This window comes from Raphanus sativus, chromosome 3 (genome assembly GCF_000801105.2).
Source record: "Raphanus sativus cultivar WK10039 chromosome 3, ASM80110v3, whole genome shotgun sequence".
Taxonomy (NCBI): domain Eukaryota; kingdom Viridiplantae; phylum Streptophyta; class Magnoliopsida; order Brassicales; family Brassicaceae; genus Raphanus; species Raphanus sativus.
This window is the reverse complement of record NC_079513.1, coordinates 18145341-18161053: the sequence shown is the minus strand read 5'-3', so window position 1 is coordinate 18161053 and position 15713 is coordinate 18145341. Positions and strand designations below refer to the sequence as shown.

Here is a 15713-nt window from a genome sequence, read left to right as displayed (position 1 = left end):
TATTTTATTTTTTAAATTTGAGAAAATCTAGGAAACAATCGTAACTGATTTTTTTAAACTTATCTGAGCAGTTTTTTTTATTTTAGTATATTATTATTAAACTACATAGTTGTTATTTTGTTAAAATTTCAATGTTATGTATAATGTAATTAATATTTATATTTGACTGATATACAATTAATAAGTTACAGTTAAAGTGTTTTTTATGTTTTTTATTTTTATGTAAATAAATTTTTATATGTATTTCAAAAGTTTAATGTTATATACAATATAAATAAGTTTTCTAGTTTTATATTTCACTTTTCTTAATTTCATTAGTTTTATTTTAGTTTTATATGTTTTACATTAAAATATATGTATTATGATTTTGTTTATATATTAAAATATGAAATTATATTATATTTTAATGAAATATAAATTTTATATTTTCACTTTTTAATAAATACATCATTGATTTTATATTATAAATATTTTTAAAATATTATATAAATTACATAAATGAAATTAAGAAATAAATTATATTGGATGAATATATTTTACTTTTTAATTATCATTAAATATATAAATGATTTTGTATCATACATATATTTAAAATATTGTACAAATTACATAAACTATTATTTTAATAAATAAAAAGATATAAACCACATGAAATGTCTTATATCAACCGTAATTTATGAACTAAATTAGAGGATCATAAGGTTAATTTCGTATTAAAAATAGTCAAAGATATAACAGGACATAAAATCAAAAGTATAGAAGGACAAGTATAATCTGGATATGGCCTTATTAGCCAATTTTCCCTATATTTTATCCAGTTCTAAAAGCAACCTTATATTTCAGTGGGATGTCTAAACAACAATCAGTACGCCATGTATTTGATATACTGGGACCAATACAAACGAATGAAAACTTTAAAAGTGTTTTTTTTTTGGAATAATAAGTCTATTTTCTTTTGTAACAAAAGACAAGATAGAAATAACTAATTATAGGTCTCACTCGCACTTTTAAATATGAATATATACATGGTGCTTCAAGATTTGGATGCTTAACCGATGTACTAACCGATGTACTGGGAAGTTCCAAAAAAAACACGATGTACTGGACCACTGGTCTATGCTTTTGCTTTGTGAATGATTTTTTTTTTGTCAAGTATGTGAATTCATTTCACTGAAATGGCGAGATATAAGAAATCTTGGATCTAAGAGCATCTCTAATGGTGTTACCACCATTGGAGTTTAGTATTATTGAACTATTATATATATTTTTTTTTGAATAGTTAATGACTCTAATAAAAATTGTATGTTCAACGGTGTTCTCTAATTTGGAGTTCTTAGGAATTAAAAAATATTAAATTTTAAAATATGTGAAATTAAAATTTTATTTATTGCATGATTAAATATAAAGATACAATAATTATTAGTCTTTATCACCAAATTTGTTTTAAATATTTACAATTAAATCATTTTTCAATTGTTCATGTATACGCCGTTTCGTCGAGAGAATTTTTTTTTCTCGTGTTCAGTTGAGAATGAAAAGTTTTTTTTTTCCAAAACGAAATACATCACTCCACCAGTCCAATCAGACGATACCACGTCGATAAGGACCAAATCCTTAGACCATGATTATCGGCGTTCCTTAAGCCGTATCTTAAGATAATTTTGGTTTAAAAATAAATAAAAAATACATAATTAGAGAAGGACGTGTCTTAATTAGGGACAAAAACAGGCGTCTCTTGTTAGACACGTGTAGGCGTTTGAGAGAACAGAGAAGAGGTGTCTTCGTTCTTCGTCGTCCTCCTCCATCCTGCGATCTCTCTCTCTCTCTCACTCAGATTCCCTTATCTTGTCAATTACTTTCTGTGAGGTAAGTTTTCTTCGAATTTTCTATTAGATCAATCGTGATGTATAATCCTTCCGGTGAAATTGTATCGAATGGATCTAGTTGATGTCACAATCAGAATATTGCCATAGACATATATCCTCGTTATCAGTTTAGCCTTTCTGATGAAAAGCTAAAAGCTTTAGTGTTTTTGATTTGAGTACTAGGACTATACATACATACCCAAAACTTAAGTTTTTCAGTGTAAAAAAGAGAGAGAGGGAGTAGTTCATGACAATGCCTACGTCTATGCTCCTCACTGTCTGGTTCCTCTTGTGTATCCCCGGTTACGTTCACCCCGGTTACGTCCATGACAATGCCTGTTCGGTGTTAGGGTCGTGCTTGATCCTATGAGAAAGAGCGTGAGTTTGAACAACTTGTCTGAGTATGAGAGTACTGAGGAGACCTTAAAGATCGTTGGAGAGGATGGAGATGGACAAGCCAAGAACAAAACATCCTCCTGTTACGCCTCGGCTGATGACGCTGTTCTGGTTTCTGCTAATCGTGAGAGGAAACGAGGTACTGTCCAAATCTGTTTCTAATCATTAGATATGTTTGAGCATTGGCCTCGAAAAAAAAAACAGAGTTTGTATGTTCTTTTGTAACAGTTCCATGGACTGAGGAAGAGCACAAGCTGTTCCTGCTTGGTCTGGAGAGAGTACATCCTCTATCTATATTTTTTTTGTCTTTGTGTATTCACCCACTGAATGTTGCCATGCTATTTTTTGTGTAAGTTATTTGTTTCTTGATCTCTGAGATTACAGAGTGGAGGCTAAATGATCAACAAAGTTTATCTCACTTGGTTTCTTCTGCTTTCTTGCAGGTACTATTACCGTCGATCTCCCTGATGCGCTCAGCCCAAGTCTCACACTGCGTGTGCTACTTACTCTGTGTTACTTGCAGAATAAAGGTTGTTGCTGATGTTTTATATTCTGTTTTGAAAAATAATAGTTTGCTTAGTTGCAGACAATGTCGAAAGCTGAAAGATGGTCGAATGTTTAAAATTTTATTGCTATTTGCTAATGACATGTTGGTTTCTTTTCTTCTGCGTTCTTTCACTTGTTGTGTCTTGTACACACAAAAAAAAACAAAGGAAGAGGTAAAGAGTAAGAGAGCTCATAAGGAAGTTTGCAACTCGAGCTCGAGGATGAGTGTGGTTTATAGTTTGATTGTGAGGGAAGAGGAGGTTCTGATGGAGCAGAGGAAGAGAGAGTGTGGAGGTTGTCTAAGAGACAACATAAGAAGTATCTACCAATAATGTACACATTTCCTATTGTTTCTTAACATTGTTTCTTAGTCTAAAAATAATAATAAAGAATGCTAAGGACTCTAAACTAAGGACAACGGATAATGATGCTCTTATAATCCTTAATTAAGGATCAATCCTTAGCTAACTTAGGTTTTATAATATTATTATATTCATATTAACCTAGGACTAAGTGCTAAGGACTCGTGATAAACCTCAATTGCAGGGGCTCTAAAGCTGTTAGAAGCAAATCCCTATCATAAAGCAAATTCCTTTATGAATAACTTGTAAGATTTTTTTTATCAAATTGAAATGTTCAAATAGTAGCGTCAATATATATGTCCTTGACTCATATAGTTTTGCTGTATATGTTCGAAGCAATTATTGTGTGGGAGTAGTGGGGGAAGAGTGATCCATACCGAATAGTACTAAAGCAATAAGTGTATTAAATGTTTTCTTTCTATTTACATCCTCCTTCTGGATTCAATCTTTTGCATATTTGTTACAGACAGTCCCTATTCAGAATGTCAAGAAATTGTACTATTATCACTCCAAATGCTTTATATGCAGTTTATTAGCGTGAAAGCACCTTCCAACATTTCAAGTTTGCTTTAAATTAATTTGGATGTGAGACCATGAGGGAATTGACATGTATACAACTATAAAATGGTAAATATAATTGCATACATGACCATTTCCTCGTAGAGGAAGTCCCAAATAAGTATAAATATGGCTAGCTAGACGGTTGATAAAAAAGGGGTAGCTAGACGGTAAACAAATAGTTTTTTCTACAACCATTTTTTTTTTGAATAAACTGCACGATCACACCAATGCTTACTCTTATATTTTATAGGCTTGAAAGCTGCATCAACTTAACTGAGTATTTCCCAACATCTAAAGCCTCCTCCTTTATATGAACTTTTCATATCATGTTTAATTTGAATTGGATTATGGTAAATTATGGTAAATCATATAGCTTTTCAAAGGTAAGTACCTGAACTCTCCTCTTCGGTCGTCTTGAGCTTCATTGACAGAGAAAGTTATGAGTTTTGCGGAGATCATCGGGAACCAGCTATTTCGGAAGCATCAAAGGAATTCCTGGCATCCTCGGCAACGAGGAGAACCTCACTTTCCTGAGAATCACGTTGATGGTTGAGAACGGCTACTGATATCGAAGGACTTCGAAAAACAACCTAGCAGAATGTGCCGGGTTTAGTGGGTGGGCGAAGATAGGTTTGTAATAGTTAGAACTCGACATTTTGTTCAAAGCAAACTTGTAACCGTATCTGATTCCCAATTCTTCGGGTAAATTTTATATATTAAAAAAAATAGCTTTTCAAAGTTAGATATATGGCTAGCTAGACAACCAAAAAAATATTCTTATATTGAACTTGCTGCAATACTTGATACATACTATACGCACACACATGATTCTTCTTCTTTAGTTATGTACACATTTCTTGTTATAAAATCCATTGTGTGGATGGACCATAACCAAGTACTTAACCAAGTACTATACAAGTCCAACATATACAAGAGGAAGTGCAAGGAGATTTACATCCGGTCTACATCGGTTCATCTACAAACCGGACCGAGATCAGAAGACTCAGTCAACCTTGGAGATATCACCATGACCAAGTCTTCTCTATGACATCAATGTAGTCAATGTAATCAATGTGTAGATTTTATTCCTTGTAAAGCATTTGTAAACCCTTGTATCAAACCACTATATATTGTGGTGTTTGCTAATGAGAAATACACACAACTTTCTCACAAATCACTCTCCACATTCTCTTTAGTTTATAACACGTTATCAGCACAATAGTGCTCTCCACCTGAGAAGTCTCTCCACACCTGAGCTCTCTTTTCCGGCCATCTTTTCCGGCCACAAAATCCTAAATCCAGACGCAACTTTAAACCGCCGTATCTCTCAAACCCTGTGGAGCCAGACGACGATCCACATATCAATCTGAAGCCCAAGACGAGAAGAATCCGTTGCCGAAGACGGCTTGTCGATCCGATCTCTGACGCGTCGTCAATCGCATAAACTATCCGCGTCGCCGACTCATAGTTTTCCGGCCAGCTCCACCACCTCTCTCTCAACCAGCTCATCTGTGGATTAGCTCTCTCTCATGGTGGTCCATTCAGATTCATTTGGTGAAAAGGTAAACAAGATCAAAACTTTAAAATCTAAGAACACCATTATATCTGAAAAGAAATCTAAGGATCTATATGAATCCATAATATTAATCTTGTTTCTATGATCCATTGATCCATAAGAAACTTGATTCTGATTTATTTTTAATATATAAAAGTTGTAATTCTCTAAAGGTTCTAAATATCTCAAATCAGATTAAAATATTTAAAGATCTATATGAATCTTGATTATAAAATTCTTATAAAATAAAATGTTAAATCCTAAATCCCCTTCTTGGTTTGTAAGCCATAAATCGGCTCTACCTTTCTCCTATATGATCCGGCCTTAAATCCGGATTTGTCTAAAGGATTGAAACCAATAATTAAACTTTTGTTCATTCGCATCACCAGCTGTTCCAGCAGGTTGTATAAGTCGTTTATCAATACCATCAAAACCCTTAAACCTCTTGCTTGGTTTTTCAACCAGCAAAATCGAAAATCCAAAGATCAAAACCATGAATCCAGTCAACCAAAGATAAAATCGAAATTAAATCCCATCATTGCATATCTTTGAATATTGATGTTTGCTTTGTAACTGTTAAAAGTTTTATGATTTTTATAAATGCAAACTCGGATTTTATAAATGCATATTTGATTTTATTAAATGCATATCTTTGACTGAAAATGTTTATAAAATTTTTATAACATATAGTCTTGATTTTAATAAGATAGAATAAATATGCATGAAATCATTTGATCATATAGGTTGATAGCTAAATAATTGAACCAACTTTGAATGCAATTGTCATATTGTTTAAAAATCTGACCATGCATAATTGTCATATTGCTAAGACTGATTTTATGTTTGCATATCATTGACAATCCTGATAATTGTTCATATAAATTAAATTGGTTCATATTGCTTGCATCTAAATGATTCACATTGCTTGCATATAATTAGACCAAATCGGTTTTCATTTAAACTTAGCATGTTTGCTTTGATTGAAATCATAAACATGTTCAAACCGATCAAACATGGATAAGTAAATTGTTAGATCATTCACATATCATGAACTGATCATTTCCATGCATCTTCTTGTCATATAGTTTATTAAGAATTAAGCATCCTTGCTTTTATTAAAATATAAACCTTCCTTGAAACCAATTGATCTAAAAATCTGATTGAATTTGGTTTAGACATTTCCTGAAAATTATAAATTTTCTTGTCTTGGTTTACCCGGTAAAGGGGGGAAGGAATCGGTTATTATTTTATGATTTTTGAAAACCAAATATCCTCATGCATTAAGAATCACATTTATATTATTTTGGTCCAATGCTTAGGACAGAACATACATCCGATTAGTTCTTGAGCCATGCATTTATCATTCGACCATTGTGATTGATTTTCATCCATATTGCTTGATCTCATTTAAAATAATGATTGATCCTTATTAAAAAAGAAAAAAAATTCTAAAGGGCTTGGAAACCCTATATGAAATTATATACATATATATAATCAATCCAAATATGAATTATAATTAAAAGAATCACTAGATGCAGTGATCAATTGATCATTGTCATACTAGAAATGCTTAAAGCAAATATATTATATGATTTGGGGAAGCCTTATTAAATCATTATTAAATCATATAAATTAAGGTTTCTATTGCTTATATAAATTCTTGATGCTTGAAAGCAATGTTAAATATTCAGATGTTGAAAATCATCTTGAAATATAAATCTTGGTGATTGAATCTAAATTTCTCACTTTTGAGATAGATACAATGCGATTTTCTTAATCATACGCCATCACCTTACTGAAAGTCTCAATGATCAATATCTCACTATTGAGAATCCTCTCGACCTTTGGATAAAAATTGAAATCTATATATGATCACCATTGTACGGTGCTATTACCAAAGGCCCTATATGATTTGAGGGACCTAAAGACCCAAGACTATAAGTCTGTGAATGAGTATAACTCGGTTATATTCATGATAGTCTCAAAGTTGAAACTATGTGGAGAGACTATCACATATGCTGACATGTTGGAGAAGAAATTCTCTACATTCCACAAGCAATGCTTTGCTTCGGCAATAATACCGAGAAATGGGTTCCTCCACATATGCAAATTTAATCTCTTGTTTGTTGCTTGCTAAGTAAAACAATGAGTTACTCATGAGGAATAGTGAGATGAGGCCTCCTGGATTTTAAGGCATTTCCTAAGGCATATACGGCCAAAGAGCCATATGAAAGAGTCAAACCATGGCCATGTAAAAGGCCATGGAAGATGGCAAGGGTGTGCGTGGATATCACCCACAGTCACTCCATAGTCGAGGCCAAGGTTATCAACCTAGCCGTGGGTATAAGTCCGATTTTAAAAACCCATGCCTCGACAAAATTTACTTGCCATCGGTGTGGGCTGAACAACCATTGGGCCAACCAATGTAGAACTCCCAAACACCTTATTGAACTCTACCAGGAGAGCATAAAGGGATAAAACCCTATGACCCATTGGGTCCATCTAGATGGTGCGAATGATTTCGACCATAAGAATGATGATCAACTTGAATACGAGACATCATATTGCCTTAAAAAAGCCAATTAGATTTCGACATCATTTTATTTTGTCTTTGTTCTCTATAGTGGACCAAGCCACATTAATTTAAGAGACAAAAGCTATTTTTAAAGGTCATGGCTAGTCCAACCTCATGATGCCTAAAGGCACACATCTGAAAAATCTCTGATGCATTACATTCTCCATAAATCAAAGTGGAATTTATCAAAGTTTCAAAGACATTCATATGAATGGTCTATATATTGAAACTATGGGCAAAGGAAAGAAAGAATTCCTTATGATTTATTAAAATGCCCAAGGCCAAAAGAAAGTCCTAGAGACTACCTACTATATCTATAGGCCTTCTTTGAGCCAAGATAAATATGATTGTGGGTTAATACCCCAAATCACTTTCCAAAGAGTTCAGAGAAGCCTTTAACATATGGCACGACATGCTCGGCCATCCAAGCTCTATTATGATGCATAAAATACTCTTGAACTCATTTGGACATTCCTTGAAAGAAAGGAAAAGAAGTCCGACCAAGGCTTTGCCTAAAAGGCATTATATTCACCCTGTAAGACCCATTGAATTAAGAAGAAAATATGGTTTCCAACAATGGGCAAAAAAAGGAATAAAAGTACCTAATTTAAAATCGCCTAAGTGGTCGAGACTACATTCTCTATTGATCTAGAGATCAATATGATATTAGGCAAATAGCCAGGATAATCATAATCATATTTGATTGACCCACGAAAATTATCACTTAGATGGCATTACCATACTTAGCCATCTGAATTATGATGCAAAGATTTAAAAAGGCACAAAAGCTATCCCATAAGATCTCACGTTTGTGCAATTTATATCTATGCACAAGGGAATTTATTGTCCCAAGCACCACGAATTAGAGTATGTTCATGAGGGGGAGTGAGGACAAATCCCATGATACATGACCATACTAAAATCCGTGAAACATGGTCCACAACCATATTACATATTGATTGAATTTATGAGGATATGACCATTACCTATAAGGTTCAAAATCTAAAAGTCTATATGCTTGGGGACATCATGAGTTATAAAAGATTAACTTGCATCAGGCTATAGATATTATATCAGGCCATATAAGTGATAATAAATATTCCCACCTCAGACTAATACGGGTCATGAGTCCATACATATATCATATTAAGATATTATGAATTAAGATATTATGAATGAATCCACCACAAATATATGTGCCATCTAAAGATCATATGATCTTAGAATCTCATAAGGAGGATTGGGAATATATGTTGGATATATATTATGAATATACTTTCTCCATAAGTTTAAAAGAAACCTTGAGCCAAAATGGGTGATTTAATCATAGGCCAAGGAACAAGGATTACATAGGGTTTATGAATCCCAATATCCAACATTTGAAAGGAGAAGTAGTAAGCTGGTAAAGAATGGTATCAACCATCATTGTCTTGGCAAAGATCCTCGGACTAGAAAAGATTTATAGACGTCCATATGCTACAATGATAGCAAAATAAAATGCCAGACACATTGACCCGAGAAAGAATGACTATGTCATCCCAGCTTAGCACCACACGGTTTTGATGTCTTAAAGACACAACCAAGTTGCTACAGAGTCTAATATAAGACCGAATATATGTTCCAAAAGGAACCTCGGAAATTAAAGAAAGGTGCAAAAAGAAACCGAGGTCATAGACTTTCCAGACAAGGCCGAAATGGCTATGCAGTCAGTATCAACACTTGGGGTTCGGGACGCCGGGCCTCATGGTACTGAAGGCATTGATAATGATGAGATCTCAATGAATTATTTGATGTCTGGAAGGAAACCATATATATATAAATGTGTCGACACAATACATTCATAAGAAAAAGCGCGAATATGTAGCACATGAATAATGAATCGAGGATCATGAACCCACGCAAGAGTACTCAAAATAATGAATAAAGAAAGAAACGTGGGGTTTCTAAAGTGACAAATTAAAGGCGTATTGAATTGGCCATGAATATGTAAACGCCATATGATGCCCAGTGAATAGATAAATCCTGAAAGAAGGATAAAACCGTGAGACAGACCAAGGGAGGTCTATATAATCCAAAGTGGTGGATAATACTACATATGTCACTACATATAATGTCTGGAAGAAATTCAAAAGATGTAGTATGTTATATATGACTCACTGGATGATGATAATATTATTGGTACCTAAAAGGTTTACCAAAATATACGGAGCTCAGAATCATAAGATGAGAAAAGAAGTTCTCATGAACAGCATTTTCCTAAAGCTGTCCATGGACTGAATTAAATTGCTACATGTAAGCAAATGAAAAAGTTCTATAAGAACAATTCAAATCAGTCCATAGAGAAATTTTTTTTTGTGATATACTAACCAGCCTAAAATAGGTTAAATGGTTATTCATTAAACCTTAGAAAGGTTATAGACCATCACCACGTGGGTAATGGAGACAGTATCAGGGTTTGGGATGACTGCTGGCTCTCCCCTTGGAAACCAGAAGCTCCAATAGGCCCCCCTACTCTAGCTAATCAAAATTTGCGGGTAGTGGACCTCCTAAATGCTCAGACCAACGACTGGGACCTGGAGAAAATCAGACTCCATTTACCTCAGTATGAGGATGTCATCAGACTCATTATCCCAAGTTCTCATAAAACACCCGATAGACAAGTGTGGCTACCTGATCCTTCAGGATTATACTCTGCGAAATCAGGGTATAGAATGATCTTTGAAGAGAAGATCACGCCAGTCGCTAACTCTTTTGATTGGTTAAAATTTGTATGGAAGCTCCACATACCTCCAAAACTGCAGCACTTTCTTTGGAGAGCTCTGAACAACGCCCTCCCAGTGGGTACATTGTTAGCAACCAGAGGAGTACTCACAGAACTAAGCTGCAAAAGATGTGGAGAACAGGAAACCATAACCCATGTGTTTCTCTCCTGCCCTTTTGCAACTGAGTTCTGGGCAAAAGTACCTCTGGCTCCTCCTGTAATCAATGAGCCACCTGAAACCCAACTCAGAGATTGGATATCACAGCATGTGAAACAGGGCACGCTACCGCCAACAGGACTCGCCTCATCTCCGCTTATACCGTGGCTGCTTTGGAACCTATGGACAGCAAGAAATAAATTTATCTTCGAAGGACAGGAGTTCTCAACTACAGAGATCGTTTCAAAAGCAGTGGTGGATGCTAAAGCATGGGAGGAAGCGAACGAAAATAAGAAGAAACCCCTGTTACAGCAGACTCTGCCCCGGGTAAGACCATCAGGATCCCCCTCGTGTTGGTGTGATGGTGCTTGGCAGGAGAGTACAAATTCAGGTGGTATGGGATGGATAATTAAAAATACTGATGGCGAAGTGTTGGGTCGCGGCTCCTCTCATCGATCCCATGTACGCTCAGCGCTTATGGCGGAGGCTCTAGCTGTGAAGGAAGCACTCAACAAAGCCAGAGATTTCAACCTCCAAAGTCTGCTTATATTTTCGGACAGTCAAGTCCTTATTTCAGCTCTCCGTGAAGAGCAGGATGTGAATGAGATCGCGGGCCTTGCTCGTCTTGTTGCTGGTGACTAAACTTTGACCGGCCGTATTAATGCAAGTAGTTGTTTGACAAAAAAACAAAAATAGACCATCACCACAAACTAGCCAAATTTTGGTAATACTTATGGTTGGTCAAAATTCTCAGCATGAACCAACCAAGCTGTGGTATGAATGAATAAGCTATCATAAAGATAAGCTATTAGATCAAAGTTCATCTTTGAACAAAAAGGTGTAGGACCGCATTATGCGTCCATATGCGACCCAACGGGTCCGACCATATTATAAGATTTGGTCCATGATAAAGCTGTAGATCATGAATGTCATTAGACATAAATTTGAGGATCAATTAGATCAATTCTATGTCATGACCGTGTCCGGCCTAGATCAGTCCAATCGTCCATATATATATATATGTGTACGAATTGCCGGCACACTAAGATTGACAATGTCTCAGATCAATCATAGATCATCTATGGACATATGTAAATAAGGATCATGATCTAACCGACATGACCTATGTTTAAAGTTGTTTATGGCAAATAATATTATACTCATAAAGCTAAGGCATATCCATAAGTCCTAGAGAGCTAAGTAGCTCATACTTGATATAATGATGATCCATATTATACAAAGGATCTAAAGTACTAGCCAGCCAATATTATGGAAAGGCATATAAGAGTGATTTGGTCAAGGACCATAATCAAAACGACCAGAGCATAAAATAGTACATTTTATCTAAAGTACTAAAGTGGTCGATATCAAAGTGGTATATTTTCTAAAGTACCATCAGGATTCTAAGAGACATGATATGCCCAACAATACAAGATTGTTCAAGTAAAGAATCCATGAACATCTATTCAGCAAGTGATGTTCAAATCAGGGGGAGTAGTATGTGTTGTACTCTTTTTCCTTAACTATGGTTTTATCCCAATGGGTTTTCCTAGTAAGGTTTTAATGAGGCAACATTAAGCATATTATGAACTCATATGGTTATGGCATCCAAGGGGGAGTGTTATAAAATCCATTGTGTGGATGGACCATAACCAAGTACTTAACCAAGTACTATACAAGTCCAACATATACAAGAGGAAGTGCAAGGAGATTTACATCCGGTCTACATCGGTTCATCTACAAACCGGACCGAGATCAGAAGACTCAGTCAACCTTGGAGATATCACCATGACCAAGTCTTCTCTATGACATCAATGTAGTCAATGTAATCAATGTGTAGATTTTATTCCTTGTAAAGCATTTGTAAACCCTTGTATCAAACCACTATATATTGTGGTGTTTGCTAATGAGAAATACACACAACTTTCTCACAAATCACTCTCCACATTTTCTTTAGTTTATAACATTTCTATAGCATATCGTTATATTATATGTTACGAGCGATGCATTTAATTAACAGTACACGGAGAGGCAGCACGAGATATGGGTTAAAGAAAAGAGGTTGTAACTTGTAAGCTAAAATTGCGCTCATTTTATGTAGTCTCACTGAATGCTCACATTAGTAAATACACCAACATGCGTTCTCTTCAATACCCTAATTTCCTATCACATGCAAACTCCCCCACTTTCAATTTATCATGTTTATCCTTATCTTTGTTTATTATCATCAGTTGCTCTATCCATAACTTTGCATGTTTACTCATATCTCGATTTTGGACACTATTTTTACTTGTTATTACAGGAAAATTTCAATAGATTGGTTCAGTTTCTTTGGCTGGCCCTGATCTTTTCGTAAATCCATACAAAATAAATCATCAAATAAATATTTGCCAACCATGAAGTAAATCTAAAATGATTTTTTTTGTGACTGTTAATATCTTAAATTTTAATTATTCAAAACAAATTAGTATTGATATAATTATATTTTTTTTTAATTACACATGTACAGATATATATATATATAGAAACCCCCTTAAAGTTAGAAATAAATATCTGTCTCAAAAGACCGAGTCTGTTTCTGTATATTATAGTTTTATAGATTTAGATTAATAGTTAAATTTATAACTCATCTCACTATATATCTAAACAGTATGGCAAGTGAAATTCCTTTTAACCCATAAATTTTGACTAATAATTCATTAATGTTCTAGACCGAAAGTTTGAAATTCAAATCTTAAAGAATATAAATTATGCATATTGTATAATAAATGGTTACAAGATGTTTCAGTATGGAGTAAAGAGTATCGGCTGGCGTAGATCTTATAGAATGACTAAAGATGGTATAGTCAAATGAAAATTCTCATAGGATGTATATGCTGTTGACTGTAAAATTCATCTTTATAATATTTTCATATATTATAATATCATAATTAACCAAACTTAAAGTATAGTTTGACAATATTGCAACTAAACCAATAAAATTTGGCTTATTCATGCGAGCATTAACAGATAGGGTTGGATTGGATGGCAATACTGCAACCAAGAAAAACAATCAAATTTGGAAGGAAAGTTAAGAATATAACAATGATTTTGATATAATTAAGTTTTTAAATTTACTCTCCTATTAAACTGATTATACCCTTACCTTTTGCAAGTAATCAGTTAAAATGGAGAGAGTAAATGGTGTCTTTAGTTGTAGCCGTGGACAGGAGTTACATACAAGTAGATATATACAATCAAGTAACTAAATTTATACAAATGAAATTAGTATGGTATACTTCAATGTATATTTGTGAGTTCTTTGCATACGTAAGACATTAAATAATGTCTGGATTACAATTTTTACTTAAATTCTTTTGGATGTGTTCTCTGCAGATGGCAGAATAACCAATTCCCACTTATTTACCACAAACATATTCATTATAAGCTCTATTGACATCACAATTCTTGTTTCATTTTGTAATATAAAAAAACATTGTTTAGTCTATTCTATTTAATAAAACTATAATAGTGCAAACATTGCATTTTATATATGATGTAAAATGGTTTGCCAAATTGAACATGGTTCAAGCTGTCATTCCATTTATACACCCCACCCACATATGCACAATCTCTAAATACTAAATCCTCAACAATAATCACTAGAAAAGACCTATAACAATTATAATATATATATATTTCTAATATTTTAGATATAAATTAAAATTTGCACTAGTCACTAGAAAAGACCTAAACAAATTATAATATATATTTCTAAAATTTTAGATATAAATTAAAATTTAAAAACAGTATTTCATATTTTGTAATATTAAAATATACTATGTAAAATGAAAATAGAATAGGCTTGTGAATAAGCAAATTCAAGAATAGGCTTGTGAATTATAAACTCATATACACACATATGGGCGGATCTAGCCCTATATTTAGACGGGGTCACATCAAAAATTTTCATTGTGTATAGTTATAAAATTATTAAATATTATATAATTTAGTATTAATTAATGAAGGAAAAATCAAAATTAGACCGGGGCACATGCCCCCACTGGTCTTAACCTCCGTCCACCACTGTACACACAAATATAAATATGGAAAATGAAACAACAATAAATAGAATACATGAAATAAAAATTTTGAGTATCCCTTTTTACATTTTGGACAATGTATTTTTTTTGTCAACTACATTTTAATATTTTATCCAATACTACATTTTAATATTGAATCTTAAGACCACTTATTCAATATTAAAATTATATTTCAAAATAAAATTCATTGTTTTTCGTTCTTTTGAAATTTTATTTTGAAATCTTATTTTTTAACTATTATTTTAAATTTAAATCTTAATTTAAATCTTAGATATTAAATCTTAACCCAACTCCTCTCACAAAATTTCAACCCAAAATCTAAACCTTAAATCTATATTAGTTACTGTCAAAAAGTGTAGATTAGTTAATCATAGGATATTAATGTATTTTATCTATTTAATTAAAAATGTTTTGGTTATTTTGATAGTTTGATCCTTGAGAACTATGTTTATGATAAAAACTTTTCAATGATATTGCAAAGTGTTTCTCTTTAATTTTGCTTGAAAATGTCTAAAAACTTATAAGATGAAATAACCTTATATTGATAAAACCAGTGGTGGAGGTAGCCCACAATCAAGGAGTCACATGACCGATATGGATTTTCTAAAAATGAAATTTACTTGTATTTTCCTTTTAAAGTCAGATGAAATACTGAAAATGTATCACATTGACCCCTATAAAATATGGATATTAACAAATTGACCCTGGTAACACAAAATTCTTCCTCCGCCACTGGATAAAACTGAGGAGATCTATTTTCGACAACTAAGATGTTCTCATTACTGATCAAACAACATCCAACAAAAATGGCACAAAACTATTTATATGAAAAAAAATCCTGCATTACACTAAA

General features: G+C 33.3%; 1 protein-coding gene across 1 annotated transcript; it reads left to right on the top strand.

Annotated features, from left to right (window-relative positions):
- The first annotated feature begins 1717 nt into the window (after positions 1–1717).
- LOC130509666 (uncharacterized) lies at positions 1718–3215 on the top strand. The gene is made up of 5 exons (XM_057005837.1): positions 1718–1866; positions 2216–2400; positions 2490–2539; positions 2705–2791; positions 2975–3215. The coding sequence occupies exons 2-5, from the start codon at positions 2232–2234 to the stop codon at positions 3137–3139; spliced, it is 471 nt and encodes a 156-aa protein (XP_056861817.1). The 5' UTR covers positions 1718–1866; positions 2216–2231; the 3' UTR covers positions 3140–3215.
- The last annotated feature ends 12498 nt before the right edge of the window (positions 3216–15713 follow it).

What these genes read in the sequence shown, in the direction of transcription:
- LOC130509666 (XM_057005837.1), top strand. Translation starts at nt 2,232, where the DNA reads ATGAGAAAGAGCGTGAGTTTGAACAACTTGTCTGAGTATGAGAGTACT. An exon ending in TCCTGCTTGGTCTGGAGAGA is followed by an intron (nt 2,540 to 2,704) that starts GTACATCCTCTA and finishes GCTTTCTTGCAG; the next exon opens with GTACTATTACCGTCGATCTC. An exon ending in GTGTTACTTGCAGAATAAAG is followed by an intron (nt 2,792 to 2,974) that starts GTTGTTGCTGAT and finishes AAAAAAACAAAG; the next exon opens with GAAGAGGTAAAGAGTAAGAG.